Genomic DNA, 24,313 nt, shown 5'->3' on the forward strand with positions numbered 1-24,313 from the left:
GACAAAACGCTAGCGGTTGCGTTTTGCGTTTGCGGTTTTCAGTGGGTTCCAGGCCTCAGGGCCCGTTTGCACATGACAATTCCCTCTGTTGTTCTGCATGAAAATACAGATCTGATATGACAATCTATTGAAATCACTAGGCAGCTTTAGAACAGCAGGAAACTGAGGGGAAAAAAGTGTCTGTGCCATTTTATTACAGATCCGAATCCAGCTGCCACATTAGCATGGGTGCTGTGCTCGTTTGGGAGACAGATGTGGCACACAAATTGTGTCCTGTGGAGCTGTGGCCTAAAGGCTCATACACACATCAGACCATAGTCTTTGGAAAATGAAAGATCACAGACCAATTTTACCCCTTTCCATGTAGTATGAGAGCCATACCTACACAGTCTATTCTATGGAGCTGAACTCCCAATCAGACAGAAATCTTTGCAAGATGCTGCACACAAAGATGCTGTAGACATTCAAAAGATCAGTATCTGCAAAAGATCTGTTCCTGCAAAAGATCAGTTCCTGCAAAATGCATTCATAGTCTATGAGATCTGCAGATCCTCATACACACCTTGTTTAACTGACATTCATCTGCAGATCAGATCCACCAGGATGGATTTTCAGATCTGCAGATGATTGTCTGATCTGCAGATGAATGTCAGTTAAACAAGGTGTGTATGATGATCTTCAGATCTCATAGACTATGAATGCAATTTGCAGGAACAGATCTTTGGCAGGAACAGATCTTTTGCAGATACTGATCTTTTGTGTCTGTACAGCATCTGTGTGTGCAGCATCTTGCAAAGATTTTTTTCTGATGGGGAGTTCAGCTCCATAGAAAAGACTGTGTAGAGTATGGCTCTCATACTACATGGAAGGGGGTAAAATTGGTCTGTGATCTTTCATTTTCAAAAGACTATGGTCTGATGTGTGTATGTGGCCTAAGGCTATGTTTATAAGGATAGCTGGATTTACCACCTGTCAGCTGCTCCCATCAGTGGATGGTGTTTGTAGGTGACAAGGAGGTAGCAGTGATTTGGTACTTAAAGGACAACTGTGATAGGAGGGATAAAATGGTTGCCATATTTCTTTTTTAAGCAATACTAGTTGCTTGGCTAGCCTGCTGATTCTCTGCCTCTAATACGTTTAGCCCTAGCCCCTGAACAAGCATGCAGCAGATCAGGTGTATCTGATGATATTGTTTTTCAGACACTATTGCAGCCAAATAGATTAGAAGGACTGCCAGGCAACTGGTATTGTTCAAAAGGAAATAAATATGGCAGCCTCCATATCCCTCTCACTACAGTTATCCTTTATAGAGAACCCGAGGTAGATGGGACACAGAGGCATGTCCTCTGCCTAATGACATAGCTCTGTGTCCCCCAACCACTGCTCTCTGGCAATCCCCTGCCTCTCAGTTTAGCAACAAGATTTGTCGCTAACTAAACAAACAAACAAACAAACAAACACAGAACATTTCTATCGCGCTTTTCTCCTGGGGGACTCAAAGCGCCAGAGCTGCAGCCACTGGGACGCGCTCTATAGGCAGTCGTAGTGTTAGGGAGACTTGCCCACGGTCTCCTACTGAATAGGTGCTGGCTTACTGAACAGGCAGAGCCGAGATTCAAACCCAGGTCGCCTGTATCGGAGGCAGAGCCTTTAACCATTACACTATCCAGCCAAAGTGAATCATGGCTTCCGCCATCATACAAGTAAAAAGTTTACTTAGCGTTTGCAGGTAGAACAGGTGACATGACTGCGGTCAGCATGCTTGAAGTAGGTTTGTGTGACCAAAACACTGCTGAAGCCAAATATTAGCATGGCGGCCAGACAAGCGACATTTAACAAGGACTAAAGATGCAAACTCCCCTATCCCTCTCACTACAGGTCTCCTTTAGGTAAAACATGAGTAAAGCTCTGTTCCCACCATAGCAAAGAACAGACTTTTCTTGTTCGTTCTCCACTCATTGTTAAGCGCGGAGTGAACAGTTCCTTTTATACATAGGAGCTGTTCACACTTGTCATGCTGCAACGGATCCACGGGATCAGACGCAGGAAGCAGATGGCACTTCTGTGCAATCCCCGATAATCCCGGGCCAGACAGATGCATTCTGCCCGGGCTCCAGATACATCACTGCGGACCATCAGAAAAGATGATTATACGGTCCCCTCCCGGCACGTGATGCAGAAGTAAGTGGGAACACCGCCTACGAGCCTATTGGAGTTGGATTACTTACTGATGAACTGTCCTATGTAGTCCATTATCTCCTTTTAGATAGAAGGGTTAAAAAACCGCAATTGGCATAGCACATACTTGGGTCATGCATACTCACATTAACCACTACAGACTGTGCTCCCATTATGGACCACAGCAATTTTCACATTTCAGCACTCCCCCTATTTATTCAACCAGTAACTTTATCATCACTTATCACCCCTAAATGATCTATACCGGGCGGGGGGGTTGGCACTTTTTGGGCTTTCTTTAGGTAGTACTTTTTGCTAAAAAGTATTTATTTTAAATACATTTTAATGTGAATAATAAAAATTGAAAAAGTCATTATTTAATTTTCAGCCATTATAGTTCAAAACAATACTTCCGACTGTAGATAAGACCCTCACATTTTATTTGCCTATTTGTCCACGTTATTACAATTAAATTAGGCCTCTAGTAGGCCTGAACGATTTTAGGAAAAGACTGAATAGATTTCGATTTGATTCACGATTTTTTAAAATCAACCTTTTTCTTCCCTCTGTGCCTCTCTGTCCCCATGTCTCTTTTTGTGCCCCCTCTGTGTCTCCTCTGTCTCTGTAACTCAGAGGTAAACGCCTGCCGGGGCGTTCCTGCAGAGTTTCCTGAGATGCCATTGGGCAGCTCTCTCCCTGGCCACGCCTCCTGCCGCTCCCCGCCTCCCTGCACGCTATGAGAGACATACACTCTCTAAGTGCAGCGTTGTGACCCAGAGGTCACGAAAGTGAAAGTGGGTCATTGCGGCCCACTGGAGCAGCGGGGAGTGGCGTTTTTTGTGGCTACCTACCTAGGGTTCCCTTTAAAGGAAACACGAGGTGCAAATAAACTGCGAAGATAAACAATTCTATTTATCGTCTTCCTCCTAAAAAAGTTTTAGTTTATACTTAAATCTACTTTATAAGTTTTTAAGAGTTTTTAGGTTTCATTGTCTTTGCTCAATGACACATTAATTGAAGTATGCCAGAGCTAAAATCTATGAACTATTCACCCTTTTTATCTCAATTCAGCTCAATTCAGAAGCCATTTTCTGCCTGGAAAGTGCTTTATGGTTGCCATTAATTTTCAGTGAGGGTTACGCTATAGTCCAACCCAGACAGAAACTGTCACGTGCATACCTGATGTTTAACTTTAAGGCAGAGAAAGAAAAAAATGGAACACAGCATAGTTATTTGTGTGCTTGGCACTGTACATACACATTTATCATCATGTCAAACATCAGCTTGTGTATTCTTTAATACTGCACCATACCAATTATACCCAATCTAGCCTGGCGCAACTACCAGCAAGGCATTATCATCAGTGGGTTGTAACCGCGTTATTACTCACCACCTGGCAACCTATAACCCTAAATACTTATGCAGATAGCTAGAAGTCAACAGCATGTGTTAATCCACACCACAACCAATCGCTCCCCGGACGACACCAGACGTTCTTCACCACATCAGCTCTAATTATAGTGGCAGTGATGAAGGGAAGCTGTGGCTTGCACAACAAGATGGGTCTACTGAGATTAAGTCATTCAGGAAGTGAAGTGGGTTAAGCGGAACAGGCCAGGAGAGTAGAGGATAAACTGCAGAGCATGCTGGTAAGCAACACATCAACACTGACCAAACAAACCAGCATAACATAATGTGTCCTGCCCATAACAGTAGTAATGTGTAAATCCCAGCTGGACAAACTCCAGAATGTGGGTCTTTGCTGTGCCGAAACACAAAAGAATTTCAGCAAGAGAAGGACTCATCACCCAGCAGGTGTACAGACCTGAGGAGTGCACAGATCTTACCATTGGGTCCCTGAGAGATAGAAGGTATCATATGATGCTGCTCAGCATCCAGTCAGTGTTACGATACTTGCTCTAAATGACAGGCTGTACAAGAACTGGAGTCCGCTATTCAGGTAAATTCCAACAGCAGTCAGGCTGATAAGTGAATAAAAAGTGTATATGTTACAGTCAGATCCCGAAGTCTGTCCACTTAGGGTTCTGGCCGGTCAAACTAGAAGTGGCTGCCTCACTACGGCCAATGTACGAAATGGATTGAATCCTGGTGGTTCTTCTCTCCCAACTCTGGCCCCTCCCCCTGCCCCCCTCCTATTGAGTTCTCGGCAGCCGGGGACACGCGCGTCCCCTCCCCCAGAGTAGTTCGTCGCGGCAGGGAAGCAGAGCGGGAAAGCTGCAGACATTGCTTCTGCCAGCACCCGCTCTGCAGGAACGAACGGCATGAACCCCTGCTTTCCTGCCGCAACGAATAACCCTGAGTGCAGGCGTGTGTCCCCGGCTGACAGAACTCAATAGGAGGGGGGCAGGGGAAGAGCCAGAGCCGGGGGAGAAAAACAGAGCCACCAGGATTCAATCCATTTCGCACATTGGCCGCAGTAAGACGGCCACTTCTAGTTTTAACCGGCCAGAACCCTAAGTGGCCAGACTTCGGGTTCTGGCCATAACATATACAAGCAAAGTAATATATAAGCTTGCCACAGCACTACAGCTTATTTTTCGCCCTCCTCTTATGGCATACATGTAATAAAGGTGCCTGGAAAAAGGATGCAGGGGATTGTCACTAGTAGAATATCGATAAAATTGCAATACCACAATTTGCATATCGGCATGCCTCTGCGCCCAAATTCCCCTTCTTTGCTGCAAATCACACCCGCAGTAAGAGCCGCGATTTGCGCCAAAGATGGTACATTTCTGCACCTGGAGACACCCGAAAGCGGGCACCGAGGCATGCTGATGCTGTGCAGCCCCAATTTCCCCACAAATCAAGGCTTTTATAACAGGTGCCTATGGCCACGCCCTTGTTTTGTAAGGGCTCCTGCACCCTTTCTTCCTGTTTCGTTCTTGATCATGGGATTTGGGAAACCATGTCTATATCAATGATGACACACAGTTTCCCACGATGCTGCAGGAGGGGACGCTCAGAGGACAGATTCTAAAACAGCTCATACCTGTCATACATTGCAGAGGTAACCAATACATTTAGCACGTAACTCATTTCCTCATTCTACACCCCCACATGTGATTATTTCAGTGCGCTGAATCTCAGCTGACCATCTGCTGCAAAACTTCCATTATCAGAACAAAAAGATCTTTTTGGGCTGCAAGCCTGATGCCGAAAAAAAAAGGAGATTCTTTTCACTCAAACATTAGAGAAGCAGTGCGTAACCATGGCAACCTGCCTGACAAGGAATAGGGAAACCCAATTCACCTCTACATTGTTTGGGGAGAAAAAATGTCGGGATAAAATCTGCAGGGTGTACAAGATAGCCTGGGTTGGCAGGTTGGTTGTAGGTGCTTGTTGGTCGAACACATCTTTAAAAAAAGCGAATGACTAATTTTACTGCACCTGTTAAAGTTGGATCAGAACCAATCGTATATTTTAATGGTGTGCTTTTCACATCAAATGAATGCAAAATAATTTTAGATTTTAACAGTGCAACAAGGTGGTAGAATCTTTGCCCTGTCCCTTTCTGTGAGAAATTCCATAGATTTCTGTGCTGAGAGGAAGCAAATGTAAAACTTTGGTTTTTTTTTACACAGTATGGAAGTTAGAAACCACAAATGCTTGGTAAACTGAACCCAAGATGAGCATGACTTGGAGGCTGCCATATTGTTTTCCTTTTCTAACAATACCAGTTTCCTGGAAGTCCTGCTGATCTATTTGGCTGCTGTAGTTTCTTAATAACATCAGAAACAAGCATGCAGCTAATCTTGTCAGATCTGACAATATCATCAAAAACACCTGACCTGCTGCATGCTTGTTCAGGTTCTGTGGCTAAAAGCATAAGAAGCAAAGGATCAGCAGGGCTGCCAGTTGAAGCCAAAATGTACTGTAGAATTCACAGGGAGAGGGGAACATTTTTATAATAGCCAGACAGCAACAAAGACTTCCTTATCCAATTGAGTAACTGACAGGATCAAGACAACAAAAAAAACTAAAAACTACTGATTGCAACTGGATGATCCCAAGTCCCAAATCGATCCCTCGGAAATGCTGGAAAATATTGATCGAAATACTGGCTATCACTCCATGGGCTTGATTCACAAAGCGGTGCTAACCCAGTTAGCACGCCTAAAGACGTTGGGTGTGCTAAACAGGGTGCTAACTAGGTTAACATCGCTTTGTAAATTTAGATCGCGCTCAAAGTCTCGCATGCACAGCACGGTGCGCAAAATGTCGCATTGCGGTGCGAAAAAAACCGGCGTACCCGATGCACCTATAAGGTTGCATGGGGTGCGACCTTAACGTGAAATGATACAATTTGCTGAATGATCGTATTGGTTAAGAGATTTTTGTACATGAATGGTCCTAAATGATTATTTCCAATCGTTCATAGAAATAATAGTTCATAAACGATAGTTTGTCAAAATGCATCATTAGTGGCCACCTTAAAGGTTAGTGGCCACCTTAAAGAGACACTGTAACATCAAAAAGTTCCCCTGGGGGGTACTTACCTCAGGAGGGGGAAGCCTCAGGGTCCCAATGAGGCTTCCCACGCCGTCCTCTGTCCCACGGGGGTCTCGCTGCAGCCCGCCGAACAGCGGCCCGACAAATCCGTCAGCTTGTTCAATATTTACCTTTCCAGGCTCCAGAGGGGGCGCTGTTGTGGCTCTCGGCTCCGAAGCAAACAGAAATGCCTGATCTCAGACGGGTCCGCTCTACTGCGCAGGCGCTGGAAGACTTGCACCTGCGCAGTCCCGACAGCAATCGGGTATTTCCGCCCATTTCGGAGCCGAGAAGCGCCTGCGCAGGAGCCGGGAAGGTAAATATTTACATCGCAGCTGTTCGGAGGGACGGAAGACAGCGTGGGAAGCCTTATTGGGACCCTGAGGCTTCCCCCTATTGAGGTGAGTACCCCCCAGGGGAACTTTTTGATGTTACAGGTTTTCTTTAAAAAAAAAAATCCACTTACCTGGGGCTTCCTCCGGCACCTGGCAGCCGTTCTGTGCCCTCGCCGCAGCTCCGATGTCTCCAGGTGCCCTCCGGTGCAGATGCCGACCTCGCCAGGTCGACTTCCGGGTCAGCTTCTTTTGCGCTACACCGCTGATGTCATCAGACTGTACTGCGCAGGCGCTCTGCGCCTGCGCAATGCAGCGCTGGCTACGTTAGTAATGTAGCCGTGAAGTGCAGAAGAAACTGACCCGGAAGCCGACCTGGTGAGGTTGGCTTCTGCAGCGGAGAAGACCAGGAGCCACTGGAGATGTGGTGAGGGCACAGGTGCTGTCAGAGGCTGGAGAAAGCCCCAGGTAAGCGGATTTTTGTTTTGTTTTGTTTTTCCCCTGGACGTATCACATTGTGAAACGAGGATGGCCGTGTGATCGGACGGCGTGCGATCGCTTGCCATCTTCGCGCTGCTGATTCCATTTGCTATAGTAAATGGATCAGTGCATCGCTTAGCCGAAAAATGCTCACAGCAGTGCGATAGCGCATAGCTCTGCTGCACAGAGCATTAAGGGGCTTCATTCACTAAACTGTGATAACTCGAATATCACACCTTATCGAAGATATTACACCTTATCAAAGTTAACACGCCTTAGAGTAGCATAGCAAGCGCTACAAATCCGCAGGTGCTCAGAGCAGGGCGAGTGCCATTGCCAATTAGCAGGCATAAGTTTGTAGCGCTCGCTATGCTACTCTGATAAGGTGTGTTAACTTTGATAAGGTGTGATCTTTCAAAAGGTGTGATCTTTCATAAGGTGTGATCTTTCATAAGGTGTGATCTTTCATAAGGTGTGAATTTGAGTTATCACAGTTCAGTGAATCAAGCCCATAGTGTGAACATCAGACAGTGCTGTCTATACACTTCTGAAGTTCTTGAACGAGGCCTGAAGGTATATGAGAAATATATGAGATCCCCCAAGCTTCCTATGTGTCTTTTTCTTTTTGGCTGCTAAAGTCACAAAAGGGCAAGGAGTCTGGGTCACCAATTGTGTCAGCAAGGGCCTAGGCACCTGGCTAGATTGCTTTGCGAGTGTTTGGGCTCTGTGTACAGGCAGCCGTTTGTAAACACTACGCAACTAAGAAGGTTCTCAGCAGGGGAATAAAATCAGTAATGCATTAGAATTGTATTTTAAATCAAAGAACATTTGCCTTTGATTTAACAGACTTATGCTATTAAGATCACTTGTCTTCATAAGAAAAAACATTAAAACAAATGCGATGACAAGGTTGGATCATGTAATTATTGTCTTTAGTTCCTCGGGCTTTGGATGTACTCTGAGTAACAGAGGGCGGCAGTTATGGGAGTTCTGGTTGTTCCCAGAAGTTCCCTATGCTCCATTATTGAGAGGACCATTTGTCGTTCCAGCTAGAATTCTACTCCAGACGTCTATTCACACCGCTGTGTGTTTTGGCAGGACAGATTGGCCAGTATTACCTGCCGTCCGCCAGACGCCATCATATTCCCGCACTGCAAGCCCCAGCACGTCCAAATACCAACAGCTCCAACTGAGCAGAACAGCTGAGGAACTCTGCAAACAGCTCCTCACTCATCAACCAAAAATGTCAATTTATGATGCAAGAGTCCCTCGACAGCCCGCAGAGCATGCTGGGAAACTAAAACCAACCCACCAATTAAAAGAAGTAGCTGTAATCAGTAAACATTCACTTAAAGGGTCACTCTGCCCAGTACAGATATCTCACTGTTTGGTAGGGGCTCGTCATTTATGGTGAATTCAACACCTGTCAGCTGCTCTCCCGCACCAGACGGGTGCTTGTTAGTTCTCTGCACAGGCACTGGATAGGCACGCCTCCCCCCATGGAGTCACATCTGAGTGTGGTCACAGCCGTACTCAGACACGTGGTTCTTTGCTGTTGCAGTAGTGTTACGAACGCTGCCATTCGGCTGCATTTTAAAGTGTACCAGAGCAGAACTAAATGCAATAAACGATACTCACCTGCGCCTTCCTACAGCAGCATAAGCATGTGCGTGTCCCACGCCGTCCTGAAAGGCAGACCGCGGGAGAATGGCGTGGGACTCACACATGCTTATGCTGCTGGAGGAAGCATTTACTTTAATTGCACCCAAATGGCGCTCGTGGGCAGCAAATGGGACACTGAGCTGCCTGACATGGTGCAGTTCCCCCATCTGTCTGAAAGAAACCTTAAAGAGAACCTGTACTGAGTAAAATTATTTTAAACACATGAGGTAACTTCAATTGAACATTACATAGTTATCTTGCCATCAGTTCCTCTCAGAAGCTCACCATTTTCTTCTGACAATGATCCCTTCCAGTTCTGACAACATTTTGTCAGAACTGAAATATAGCAGTTGCTGTCAGTTACAGCTCAGGGGAGAGCTGATGTGTCCATGTTTCCCTATGGCTCAAGTGGGCGATGTTACAGTTTAACTGTGTGCTGACCAGGAAGCTGTTATGGGTAATGGCCAATTTCAAAATGGAGGACAGAGAATTCCCTTGATCACAGTGGACAAACAGGACGCAGGAGAGGAGAAAGAGATTGAGGAGTAGACTACATGGGAGGTACGTATGACCTGTGTTTGTTGATTTTCACTTTTAATTTTCAGTTCAGGTTTTCTTTAAAGAGAAACTCTGACGAAGAATTGAATTTTATCCCAATCAGTAGCTGATACCCCCTTTTACATGAGAAATCTATTCCTTTTCACAAACAGAGCACCAGGGGGCGCTGTATGGCTGATATTGTGGTAAAACCCCTCCCACAAGAAAAGTACGTACTCTTGGCAGTTTCCTGTCTGTGAACCTTGTTGCATTGTTGGAAATAGCAGTTTACAGCTGTTTCCAACCGCCAAAAACCATGCAGCAGCTACATCACCTGCCAACAGTAAAATGTTCACTGGAGTTCCTCTTTAAAGTGTTAGGGCCCATTTCCACTATCGCGAATTCGCATGCGTTTTTCGCATGCAAATTCGCATAGCTATACAAGTGAATGGGACTGTTTCCACTTGTCAGGATTCCTTTGCGTTTTTCTGTGCAGAAAGAATTTGCATGGCAGAGCCATCAGAATTCGCATATCGCATACCGCTATGCGAATCGTATACAATGTATTTAATGGGAAATTCGCATGAGGTTTGGGTATGCGAATTTTCATGCGAATTCGCATCAAAAATTTGCATAGAATTCGCATAGAAACAATGGAAAAGCACACCAGCACTGCCATGGTTAAATTCGCATACATCGTCATCCATGCAAATTTTCATGAAAATTCGCATAGCCCCGCATGCGAAATTCGCATCCGCATAGGAATTGTTACCGCGGCGATTCGCACCGCACAAGTGGAAATGCAGCCTAACTGAGACGAAACTAGTCTCAGGTTTTATACTTACCCGGGGCTTTTTCCAGCCCTCACCGTCTCCCCGTGCCGCTCCTGCTGGACTGCCCGGTACTCGTTGCGGTCTATGCCTTCGGGAGCATGACTCGGCCAGGGTACCAGGCCGTCCAGCAAGGGACCAAGCGGCCTCAAGAGGGCTGAAAGAAGCCCTAGGTAAGTATAAAACCTGAGACTAGTGGTTAGGCCACAATCAATATAAAAATACTTATACGAGCAAGATGTGCTGGTTGGCTCACAAATTCTGTGAAGGACAATCTTCAAGCAGAGAGCACACTTACGAAAATCGCCTGTTTTTTCCTCACACACAAAATTGCATGGCAATATAAGTGAATGGGATAGCTCACACTTTTCCTGCATTTTCAGATGCAAGGAAAAAAACAAGCAGCCTGCAGGATATCTCATACCACGTGTGATTTCCCCATAGAAGTCACTATTCCACACCCGCCCAAAACCTCCACTCTTCTCTCAGTAGCTCTGGGCCAGCTCCTCTACAGAGCACTCAGACCCAAGCCCAGCCATTCCAGGCTAAGACTGCTGAGCCCTATGACTGCTCCAGCCTCTTCCTCCGGCATAAGCACCCATGCCGTGGCATCATCTCACCCAGCCACTTCCACTGCCATGAGCACCCATGCTGTGGCTTCCTCTCACCCAGCCACTTCCACTGCCATGAGCTCCTATGCTGTGGCATCCTCTCACCCAGCCACTTCCACTGCCATGAGCACCCACGCCATGGTATCCTCTCACCCAGCCACTTCCACTGCCATGAGCACCCATGCCGTGGTATCCTCTCACCCAGCCACTTCCACTGCCATGAGCACCCATGCTGTGGCTTCCTCTCACCCAGCCACTTCCACTGCCATGAGCACCCATGCCGTGGTATCCTCTCACCCAGCCACTTCCACTGCCATGAGCACCCATGCTGTGGCTTCCTCTCACCCAGCCACTTCCACTGCCATGAGCACCCATGCTGTGGCTTCCTCTCACCCAGCCACTTCCACTGCCATGAGCACCCATGCCGTGGTATCCTCTCACCCAGCCACTTCCACTGCCATGAGCAACCACGCCGTGGTATCCTCTCACGCCGCCACTCCCACAGCACCCATGCCGTGGCATCCTCTCACCTCGCGGGTCTCCACCAAGCACTAGCCTTGCGTCTCCTTGTACACCGCTCGCGTTAAAACATACAAACAAGAAATTGTGTAAAGAAACTGCAATCGTTTTCCACACGGTAAACTGTGTTGACAAGTATGCTGTGTGAGGATATGGTGTGAGGATATGGATGGTATATGTGGTGATGACGATATGTACAGTAATACGCAGGTCATGGCAACTATTTATGATATGGTCATGATATTAGAGGTAACTGCCATCTGGTTTGTCTGCTATATCTCACATGTGTATTCTGCTTTGAAGCGATTGTCATCTGGCTGTACTACATTTGCATCTAAAGCGGACTTCAGTGAATGAGCTGGAATAATCTTCTGCGCTCGACAGCAGAGTGGGAGTGGCTAACAGTATCGTTCAGAACGACGGTTAGTGGTTTTGCTGCATGACAGTGTAACTTGCATTACAAGTCAGTGCCTGATTGTGCTGTGTTACTGTACAACTGTACTGTGTGTGTGGGTGCGTGGCGTTCCCGTATTCGGCCTAAAACGCAAAGCTGACCCAAATACGAAAACGCGGATTGCGCGCTGAGAACTCGACAGCAGAGTGGACGTGTCTAGCAAGCCGCTAGTGGTGGCAGTGAAGTGTTCTGAGGGGTCACAGCCTTGTTTGTAGCTTGAATAAGGCTGCTCCCCGCTTGATCTGATCAAACCCGCAGTCGGGAACCGTATACGCAGGCGTGCCGCGGGCCGGTTCCTGACATGCTGCCTCAAGTAACTTTGGATCAGCACTTCTGCAGAAGCTCTGTGTTATATTTAGAAGGAAAAGTATGAGTAGCTGCAAGTTTTAGGCACCATACACTTGAAACTAATTTTACAATTTTGCCAGTTAATCTGCTGTTCAAAAAGAAGACCCTGAGAATCCCCTATGAGGAGATGGACTGGTCGTTTCTGTCAGATTTTAACTGCCTACTTTTTTTGCGATAGTGGTCCTTTAAAGAGGACCTGAACTTGGAACATCCTCTCTGCTCTAAAAAGTAGGCAACAGCATAATAACCTTTAGGCCTCTTTCACAGTGCGACGTTAAAGTCACACGTTAGAAAATGTTCCAACGTGGACTAACGCACAGCAATACTAAGTGTGTGCGACATTCACAGTGCACACGTTGCGTTTGTGTGTAATGTGTAGCGTTATTAGACAGTACTGCATGCAGTGCGTTATACACATTATTAGCTGCGTTAGACTGTTTGCACATGCTCAGTAATGACTCGGAAGCATACTTTTCATTGCCTGTATGCTCTACTGTATGCGACGATAACGAGGCATTAAGTTGCGTTGCGACTTTTTTGAGGCGTTGCGTTGTAATTTGCGTTGCAACTTTAACGTCGCATCAAAACGCAACTTCCTACTGTGAAAAAGGCCTCAAAGAAAAAACATTTCTTTGTTACAGCTGATGCAAACCCTGCAATAAATTCGCAGTGGGTATACTTCCTGCTTTCATGATAGCAGACTTAGGGCCCTTTCACACCTAAGCGGGAATCCTGCGATTCCCGCTAATCGCTAAAGCGCTAGCGGTTTTTAAAAACGCTTGTGCTATATTAGTCTATGGCAGTGTTCACACTTGAGCGATTAGCGATAATTGCGGGTGTTCCGCGATTATCGCTAATCGAATCGCAAACGTGTTGCATGCAGCATTTTTCTGGCGATTTAGGAGCGATCGCCATTAGCATATATAGAAACGCTAATCGCGATTGCTCCAAAAACGCGACCTGCAAGAGTCCAGGTCCACTTTAAACACTAACTGTAATCAAAAACTAAGGCAAAAGAGTGATAACTGTATTGAAACAGTTTCTGCCCTGCCCACATTATACACTTCTCTCCAAAGCTCTGTCACACTGCATCACGGGAGACGTGTCTCTTCAAACACAGAACCAGTCCATTCATATTCTTATCTTTGCAACAGTGAGTACAAGGTGGGAAGCAGAGAGAGAGAGTGCTGGCAGTGGCATAGCTAGAGATCGAGGTGCCCCATAGCAAAACTTCAATGGCGCCCTCACATGGAGGCACTCTTAACCTTCCTGGCGGTTCTTTAATTCTGCCAAATAGGCAGAAATACATTTTTTTTTTTTTTAATTTTTTGTTTCATGTAAAGCTACCAGAGTGGTAGCTACATGAAACAACACTAGAGGGAGCATGTGTCCCTCTAGTGCGATCGTCGCCGGCATCAATAGCAAACAGGGGAATGCGTATATAACGCGTTCCCCTGTTTGGCTTTTCCTGTCGCTATGGCGACGAATGGAATGACGTCATGGACGTCAGACGCCTCCGATCCAGCCCATTGCGCTGCCTGGAAGTCATTGGTCCGGGCAGCGCAGGGCTCTGGCGGGGGGGCCTCTTCCGCCGCTGCGTGCGGACGATAGCCGCAGAGCAGCCGCGATCAAGCTGGACACGCGGCTAGCGAAGTGCTAGCTGCGTGTACAGCATAGTTCCTTGGCATGAGACAAAGTCAGAGGGTGAGGGAACACAAGAAAGTTAATGGAGAATACATTAAGTACCGCCTGGGCCCCCTATTCTCCAGGGCCCTATAGCAGCTGCTATGGCTATTGCTATGCCCCTGAGTGCAGGAAACAACTCTGAATACTTTATAGATTTGTATACATACATCAGCAATTGAAACCATCTGACTTTTTTTGTCTTTCATTAAGTGCTCGTTCACACTAGAGGCATTTTTCGTATTTTTTAAGCGGTGGCGATTTTTCAAAATCACTCTAAAATGCACTTACACCATTATTGTCTATGAGACAGATAACATCTGAACGGTTCGTTTCCGATCCGCTCAGATAAGCAGTGCATGGGTTATTTTTGAGGCGAGTTTGCCTCAATGGAAGGTATAGGAAAAACGCAAACGCTCACAAAACTGGTTTGTGCAGAGATTGCGTTCACGGTTTTAAGAATAAATACATCGTATTTATTATTTTCCGGATCAAAGAGTTCACTTCCTGACTTGCGTCAGGAAGTGAAAAACCGCAAAACCACTAAGAAAAGCGGTTCACAAAAAAACAGTGCGTAGGTAATCACCGGGAATCAAAAATAAAAATCATGGAAAAAAAAATACCAAACATGGACAGACACGCGGACAGAGCGTAATGTGAACAAAGCCTAAATTCTCCTAACAAGCAAATATCCGCTGACACAGAAAGTGGATGCAGTGCAAGTACATGAAAGCCACTACCTGCCAAACAGACAGCATGTCTTCAACTGAAGGGGGACTTCAGGTACCTGTACAAAAACACTGTTGGGGAGGAAAGGCGATACCTCCCCAGAAAAGTTTCCTCTTGTCTTTGGTGCGCATCCTTATACATCAGCAGATTCCTCCTTTTCAGCAGTAAAAAAATGGTTAGCCCCAATTTCCCAGGCGGCCGTCTGACAGTCCATCCATCCTAATACTCAACACCAGTGGTTCTCAAACTTACGCCCGCGGGCCGAATGTGGCCCCCTGAGGCTGTTTTTACCGGCCCTCCCCACCAAAAATGTATTACTTATATAGACCTGGTCAGCTACATATTTAAATATTGGTGGTCCGCATATAGAATAGCAGTGCTGGCACCACCCATCCGCATGGAAGCCAGAAAGCAGTAATTTGCTGGTTTCCAATCAAACTCCACATCAGATGACACTGCTGTCCAATTGGACTGCAGGGTGTCACCTGGGTATGCTTCACTGTCTGGCCTGCAAAGACTTCTACATCATTTTATGTATACTCCGACCCCCTGGCAGTCTGAAGTATGTTGACCCGGCCCTCGACCCAAAATGTTTGGGGACCCCTGCTCAACACTATGGAGTAAAAGGGGAAAAGGTGAGAGGGGGGGGGGGGGTGGAATTAGTGTGCAGGCACACATGTACTATTGCTGTGACTGGATTGTGCAGGATGAGAGGAGACCTGGAAACCAAGAAGAGGACCAAAGACAAGAAAAACACTTCCTTGTATTCCCGTTTCTTCGGTGAGACTTTTCTAATCTTGTCCTCAGGCTGAAGTGAGGTTTGGCTTGAAGCTAACTGATTGGTAGAGGTTTTTTTTTCTGACATATCTCTGAGTTAAATGCTGGGTGATACAATATCATGCTGTACTACTAATAAACAAAATGTAAACATTTTCATTTACTTATTGTACTGCAATGACACCATATAAATACCCCCCCCCCCCCCCTTGGGTCTCTGTCAGCATGCACTAAGAGATTAGGTCAGGTCAGGGGTCTCCACGCTGCTAAAAATAATTCTGCTGGGGTTTAACTTCCTAAATTAATCTCAGAATGGGGGGAGAACGGCTGACGCAAGGCTGCAGCAACTTATTCAGAAGCGGAGCCATTATGAGGTGTGCAGATTGCAACAACCAATCACATTCAACCTAACATACGGGGAGGACGATTACTGGCTTACTGCTATGGGTTACCACATGCTGCATTTACACTGGATGTAGAAATGGGCATTGCATTTGACTTTCACATAGTTATTCAGGGTCAGTTAAGAAATCATGAAATCTCAACAGCCCTATGCAAAGTTCCGGTTCAGGTCTTGCTAGGCCGATTTTAGGAAAAGATTGAAATGTGCGATATCCGTCCGAAATTCAAGCTGTTCCCCTTCTGTGCTAGCTTGTTCCCCCTCTGTACCCCTGTCTCTTTGTGCCCCCTCTGGGTCTCTCTCTGTCGGGCCTAGGTCCTGTTAATCCCAGAAAGCGCTTCTGAACACTTTTAAAATCACCAGCGTTTCAAAGATCACTTGGCTAATGTGTTTGTATGGGCTTGTTCACACTAGAGTGATGTGATTTTTTTCCCCAAATATAAACGCGGGATCTGCAGCATTTTAAAGGCGATGACACCTCAAAGTAAAGTATAGGAAAAGTGCAAATTCGCTCTAAAAAGCACTGAACAAAGCGTTTTTTCAAAGCGTTCTTTGCCCAAAGCTGTTCACTTCCAGAACAAGGTTTACAAGAACCACAAAATCACCACAACCAAACGCACTAGGCATACATAGGAAATCGCTAGGCACATGCCTAGAATCGTAACTGCAAACCGTTTCAAAAAATGCTAAGCGTTTGCGATTACACTTAGCAGTTTTTGGCGTGCACAAGGCCAAACATACAAGAAGTCCACGTGCAGAATTTGCAGCTATGGCTGAACAAGACATGATAAATGCACTTCACTAAAAATCTGCCAGTTCTGGACAGTCCCATCTAATCATAGTTCAGAGAAGTGAGAATCTTGTCTGACTCGCAAACAACTTTTTTTTTACATTCAGTTGGAACTATTCTCGTAAAGCTTTCTGACTAATGCTCCAAACTACAGTAAGCACCTTTTTTAATGGGGACTTCTGCTTCCTCTCCCTGATGGTCAGATCTGTCCCAGAAATCATCCACTCGCTTCCTGTAGACCAAATTCACGATAAACATTTATATGAATTTAAAGCTATGAAACACTACTATATGACCTATCTCAATAAACTGTTGACTGAGGCATTCATCAAAAAGTGATCAGGAACGACCGTTCCACCTTTGATTAAGCGCAGGGGGATGCAGCAGAGGAGGGAGCAGCAAGTCATCAATCATGGCCAAATGCATAGCGCCGCCCTAACCAAGCTCGCACGCCCTTCACCTGGTGACATACTCGCTGCCTGACAGGAAATACGTCACTGGGATTCCCAGTTTCCCTGTCGTACTTGCGTCATTACGCACATGCACACTGCCGCTGAAAAATGTGAAATTTCTGTGTTGCATATTTATTTCAATGCATTTTGTCACTGCAGAAGTCGCATGGAAACGCAGTGTTAACTTTGCAACGTGTCGGCAGCAAATCGGAAGCCTCCGGCCGCGACCAGACACTGCTAGTGTGCAAGGCCCCATACATTGTCATTGCTGCTGCGTTACCCCATGTGCAGAAAGCAGGGCAGTGGAGTCGGAGTTGGAGTCAGGGCAATTTTGGGCACCCGCAGTCGGAGTTGGAGTCGTGGTTTCAGAAACTGAGGAGTCGGAGTCACATGATTTTTGTACAAAATCCACAGCCCTGTTAAGTATTAGACTAAGGAGTCGGGTCGAGGAGTCGGAGTCTGAGCAATTTTGGGTACCCAGAGTCGGAGTTGAAGTCGGAATCGTAGTTTCAGAAACTGAGGAATCTGAAGATTTTTGTACCGACTCCACAGCCCTGGCAGAAAGGGTAACGGAATGCAAAAAAAAAGTGTATAGGTGTAAAAGGGGCTTGAATGTACCGCTGCATTCGATGCATTGCCATTATATCGTATTGGCACCACATCTGGGTGGCAACTGATGTGCTGACCCAACACATTCACTGTAAACCTAGCCTTAAAGTACCCCTGGTCTGGCTCCCTCTGTTGAATATCCAAGACTAATTTAGTGACATGAATTATTCATATATAATAAAACCCCTGTGCTTGCATCCTCCTGTGTTCGTGCCTCCGTTGTGCCTGGCACATGGCATGAGGACCGATTTTTGAGAGTGATGGGCAAGCATGGCTGTGCGCACGCAGGTCGCAAGCGCGCTCATGAGTCCGTAAGCGCGTTGGGGGTGGGCAGGGTTTGCGGTCGTGGCCTAGTGCCTGTTTTTAATAGACAAGCCTTTTTACGTGCGTGTGTGTGTGTGTGTGTGTGTGTGTGTGTGTGTGTGTGTGTGTGTGTGTGTGTGTGTGTGTGTGTGTGTGTGTGTGTGTGTGTGTGTGTGTGTGTGTGTGTGTGTGTGTGTGTGTGTGTGTGTGTGTGTGTGTGTGTGTGTGTGTGTTTCACTGCTATATAAAGGCATAATAAACTTTGCAAGGTGACAGAGGGAAAAAAAACAAATACATCTAAATACAGATGTCTTCCGTTCTCTTATATTCAGGATGGGGCCAAACTTGATAAAAAGTGTGTGTGATTTTGCGCAATGTGAAATCACATGTAATGCTTTCCAATGGTCACGTGCAAGCTTGTAAATCCGGATTTTTAGGCCACAATACACACGCGTTAAAAAAAATGAATTCCTGCCACATAAAATTGGGATGCATGCACAATTCCCATACACTGCTAGCAGGTGCCAATGCGCACAGTATACAAAACATTGGCTGCGTAAAACTGTTGGCGGTTTACGTGGATACAAGTGTGGTCTCTCTCTGCACTGCAGCCAGAAGCAGTGTGTACATCTTTTAGCACTGTGCTGTGTCTGAACAGGCTCAAAATAGCTTAAAATAATAAATAAATCACAGCAGACAATGTTGAAGCCATACTGAATGCAAAAACCTTAACACTATTTGGGACCCTGGATCTGAGGACACTACAATGATGTTGTATCGGTTCTGATCCCTCTATATGTGTTCTATAGTGGTGAGTATTAGACTGTTCCACTTTCCTTGCCTAGACTTGTTGCACACTGCAGCTGTGCTCGGAAAGCAGGTTTAGCACTTAGCATCGAGGGACTATTATATACACACACAACAGTGCTGTGGGAGGAGCCCGGTGTAAAAATCGCACAGGTGCCCTAGGCTCTCTACCACGGGCTGCAGAAAACATCTTAGTATGGTACTAAAATAATCATTGTTATGAATTGAACAATTGTGGAGCTGAATTGTATTCACCTATTAACGCAGCCATTTTTTTTCTTAAAGGGCAACTGAAGTGACAAGAATGTGGAGGCTGCCATTTTTATTTCCTTTTAAGCAATATCTGTTGCCTGGCTATCCTGCTGATCCTCTGCATCTAATACTTTTAGCCATAGACCCTGAACAACCATATAGCAGATCAGGTGTTTCTGACATTATTGTCAGATCTGACAAGATTAGCTGCATGCTTGTTTCTGGTGTGATTTGGACACTAATACAGCCAAATAGATCATCAAGGCTGCCAGGCAACTGGTATTTTTAACAGGAAATTATTATGGCAGCCTCCATATCCCTCTCAGTTCAGTTGTCGTTTAACCCAACTGATCTCATGATTGAGAAGTCAAGTCTGGCAAATACGGTATACCAAATTCCTAGGTTGCAGTTTGCTGAATGACCGATATGGACATCTATGGAACAATAGAATAAAACTGGGCTCAAAGTGTAGGCGCTACATTTATATAGAGACACAAGAATTTAAAAAAAAATACTTAAAGGACAATTGAAGTGAGAAGACTATGGAGGCTGCCATATTTATTTCCTTTTAAATACCAGTTGCCTGGCAGCCCTGCTGATCTATTTGGCTGCAGTAGGGTCTGCATCACACCAGAAACAAGCATGCAGCTAATCTTATCAGATCTGACAATAACGTCAGATACACCTGATCTGCTGCAGGATTGTTCAGAGGCTATAGCTGAAAATATTAGAGGCAGAGGATCAGCAGGATAGCCAGGTGATTGGTATTGCTTAAAAGAAAATAAATATGGCAGCCTCCATATCCCTCTAATTTCAGTTGTCTTTTAATGAAGCCCATGGTGGGCTATTGCCTCCACTTTCAAATTCGTACACCCGCTAGATGAAGCTTGACCAAGGCGGCGGATAACGAACACCCCTGCCGAGAATCTAACGTGTGTACTGCGGCCCCCAATGCCTCGGCCAATGATCACCTGGGAAGATGGATTCAGTCTATTGTTGACCAAGAGCTTTGTTCTCCCCACGTGACATCATGAATGCACCACTCCGTCAGCCCTCCGCGCCTCCCTCTGTACAGTGTCAGCCCTGCAATGTCACCTGCAATGTCACCCTAGGAATCGGGTACAGATCCCAGTCAGGTGACATTCCTTGAACGTGCGTACGAGGTTTTAGAGTGCATACACACATACAGTTCTGATTGGCCAATTTTACCTCCTCCATGTAGAATGAGAGCTTACCTGTCCAATCTGTAGGCCCTCATACAACATGTAGTTAGGTAGTAGGTACATTGGAAATTGAAACTGGATATATGTGTAAGCACCATTATTCTCCTGATGCTGCTAGCTGTCTGCAGACTCCCTCTTCTCTCCCCTGCCTTCCAGAACTTCCTCCAAGCAGCACCAAACGAATCTGAAGTGTGCATGCGCAAGTTTGAACCATACATGCGCAGTGAAGGAAAGTGCTCATGGATGAGCACTAAAAGCTCGTTTCCACTATGCAAGCGCAGGAGTCGTGAGGCAGTGCTGCTCTGCGGTGCACGTGACTCCCGAGGGCAGCGTTTGCGATGTCGTTCATTATAATGAATGGGATTGCAGGCGCCAAAACCCCCCTAAAGTGCGCGCAACCATGCGCTGCAAATCAGTGGTGAATCACAGCACACGTATGCAAACATCAGAAAGTACTGCCCTCTCTAATGTCCCTGCTATCGCATTTCCATGAGTGTGGAGGAAAGTGCACATTTGAAACGAGTTTTTACTCTTGCTGCGCACAAACGGAACTCACACCTACGCAGTTCTGAATAACTCAGGACTGCTCAGGGAAACTTCCAGAAACAAAAGGACCTGGGAAGGGTAACATGAGCGACTTCAAAGACAATGGAAAGCATAAAGGTGCATACACACATCCAATTTTTATTGTCCAATAGTCAATGTCACCATATACATGAGGGACTTTGAATACTATAAAAAGATTGTATAATAACATGAAGGTGGTCAAATTGGCAAATTAAAAACGAATCAAAATTGAATGTGTATATGCACCCTGGGGAGTCTATGGTAATCTTCCAGGCCAACCTGGGCTTTATGGAATTTATTTTTCCCCAATTCAGGGGTACTATAAGTAGACAACACATATAAATTGATATATAGGTTTTTCAAATATAGGATTACGTACTAGTGTTTACGCTTCTATCTCTGGTTATCCCTCGGACCCGTTTGTTGGCAGTTGAGGGTGGGGTCACTGGGTGTATGATCCCTTGGGCCCTGGTGTCCCCACCTTTTTTTTTTATATCACTATTTGGATATAGGCTGTGGTCTGACCCACCTACACATAGGGGCAGCTATGTGCTACTATACAATCAACTGAGATAGTAGTTATTTGGGTTCCACTCCTCTCCGAACCCCGGTTCGGGGGGGAAGGGAACCCTTGGGTCCTTCCCTTTGAGAAGGACCAAGAGGGCGCCGCAGGCCTGGTTTGTGGCAGTGTTAGGCCTCTTGCACACTGCAAGTGATTCCAATTCAGATTCCGCTTTTTAATCAGTTTTTACATCCGATTTCGATTTGCAATTTGCTCCCTGCACACAGCAAATCTGAATCTGAATCGGATGTAAAAACTGATTAAAAAGCGGAATCGGAATCACTTGCAGTGTGCAAGAGGCCTTATAAAGGCACTGTCATTTTTCCCGGGTATGCGGCTTTAAGCTCTAGCATTCAGGGCCCCTGCCGAAAGGCGGGAGCCAAGAAAGCACACAAAAAAAAAAAAAAAAAGTAGTTATCTGATTATCCATATGGTTATTTATATCTTCTATATGTGCTTTATGCACTTTCTTTTTAAGAATAAGGGCTAGTTCACACTTGCTTTAAAAACGTATCCGTAGCTACGTTTTTTGTCCTGGATACCAATGTTAAAAATAGGAACAGTACACACAAGTTAAAAACGTATCCGCGTGCGATCCGCGGAATACGTTTTTACACCCGGAAAGCAGAGTCCGGACTTGCAGCATTTTTCACGGACCCGTATACACGTACGGGTAGTGAAAATCAATGGGGAAACGGGCCTCCCTCTTCACTTACATTTTGGGACACTGGAAACGGATCAGTTTCCAGTGTCTCTTGGTGAAGGATGGGGCCGCCATGCTGGAGGGGGTAGCAGCCAGGACGGGGGGCTGCGGGGAAAGCGGCGGCCAGGAGGGTCACACCTCCCCTTGCTCACCTGGGTGCCCCCCGTCCCCGCTCCTCCTCGCCCATAATGTAATAAATTGTACCTAAGGAGATTCGGCGAGCCGGGCACTTCCGCCCACACCGCTCGAGTCACTTCCTGCGATGCCGCCCACTGAAGTACAGAGGGCGGCATTGCAGGAAGTGACTCGAGCGGGGTGGGCGGAAGTGCCCGGCTCGCCGAATCTCCTTAGGTACAATTTATTACATTATGTGCGAGCTGGAGGGGAAGCGGGGACGGGGGGCACCCAGGTGAGCAAGGGGGGGGTGTGACCCCCCTGGCCGCCGCTTTTCCCGCAGCCCCCCGTCCTGGCTGCTACCCCCTCTAGCAAAAAAAAACCAAAAACACGCAAATGGATCCAGAACGTGTGCTGCAAAAAAGGCAGCACGGATCCGTTTGCGTTCCGGTTTTTGACAATCGGAGCCCGGACCGCGGATGCGTCCCGCACCCGGAGCTAGTGTGGCCCTAGCCTAAGTTTTTGGACTTATCCTTCCAGTTACAGCACTGGTTTTTAAGGGAGCCGCCGCTTGGCTTCTATGTTAACTTGTCTTGCACACTTTAGTTATTATGTACAATGTGACATTTAGATTGATGGTGTCTAGATATTATTCTCTTGATTGTCTGTTTTGTCCTTTCTGAAAAATCTTAAATAAAGAATCTTTAAAGGATACCTGAAGTGACATGTGACATGTTGAGATAGACATGTGTATGTACAGTGCCATTCACACAAATACCTATGCAGTGTTCCTTTTTTTCTTTCTCTGCCTGAAAGAGTTAAATATAAATATAAGGTATGTAAGTGGCTGACTCAGTCCTGACTCAGACAGGAAGTGACTACAGTGTGACCCTCACTGATAAGAAATTCCAACTATAAAACACTTTCCTAGCAGAAAATAGCTTCTGAGAGCAATAAAAAGGTAAAAAGGGGAATTTCTTATCAGTTAGGGTCAAACTGTAGTCACTTCCTGTCTGAGTCAGTTACTTACATACCTGATATTTTACTCTTTCGGGCAGAGAAAGAAAAAAAGGAACACAGCAGTTATTTGTGTGCTAGGCACTGTACATACACATGTCTATCTCATCATGTCACATGTCACTTTGGGTATCCTTTAAAAAATAAATATAAATATATAAACTAAAAATGAAATAAAAAAAAAAGATAGACTATATAGATAGTGAGTAGGCATACAGGTGCCTATTACTATGTATATTCCTAAATCCATCCATGTACATAGAGATCCATGCAAAATCACACTGCAATGTATGTATGTGATAATCCCACACACAGCACTTGCAGGGCGCACACAACATGCAGCAATGACAGCACACAGAGAGGCAGCTGGCCCAGGAACATACAATGGCTCTATGTACTAAGCCTCACATTCATTCGCCTCCCGGGACTCACCGTGGATGCCGGTCTGGTGCGCCATGTTGTGACAGATCGGCGATCAGGGAGCGGCCGGGGGCTGCAGAGAGTGGGAGGGGCCAGATCACAGGGAGGGCGGAGCCCACCGAGTACTGAGCTCGGAACAGAGATGTGTCGAGGAAGCGGGACTGAGGCGTAGGTGGGTGGAGCCGGATAACCAGGGGGCGGGAATGTCTGTGGAGTGGCCGAGCCCAAAGCTAAGTTTTAGAGGAGTGGCTATGGGGGATAAAAGAGTGGCGTGCTGCGTAAGCTGAAATGTGCTGTGTGGAGGTGGGGCTGAGCAGTCAGAAGGGGGAACCAGATCGGGTTGGGGGTGGAGCGCTGAAAAGGCAAGCCCGGGTCAGGTACGCTGTGGAGGCGGGAGTCTCACATGGGCGGGGCTGATGTGAATCAATCACTGCCGTAGCGTCGA

General features: G+C 46.2%; 1 protein-coding gene across 1 annotated transcript in view; it reads right to left on the reverse strand.

Moving 5' to 3' along the window:
• Nucleotides 1-24,042, reverse strand: part of TWF2 (twinfilin actin binding protein 2) — a 92,517-nt gene extending 68,475 nt beyond the window's left edge. Inside the window, exon 1 of the mRNA XM_068253177.1 lies at nt 23,881-24,042. Coding sequence (XP_068109278.1) covers nt 23,881-23,905 — 25 coding nt within the window. The 5' untranslated portion in view covers nt 23,906-24,042. The remainder of the gene's footprint in view (nt 1-23,880) is intronic.
• Nucleotides 24,043-24,313: the final 271 nt, after the last annotated feature.

The sequence above is a fragment of the Hyperolius riggenbachi genome, chromosome 9 (genome assembly GCF_040937935.1).
Source record: "Hyperolius riggenbachi isolate aHypRig1 chromosome 9, aHypRig1.pri, whole genome shotgun sequence".
Classification (NCBI taxonomy): Eukaryota; Metazoa; Chordata; class Amphibia; order Anura; family Hyperoliidae; genus Hyperolius; species Hyperolius riggenbachi.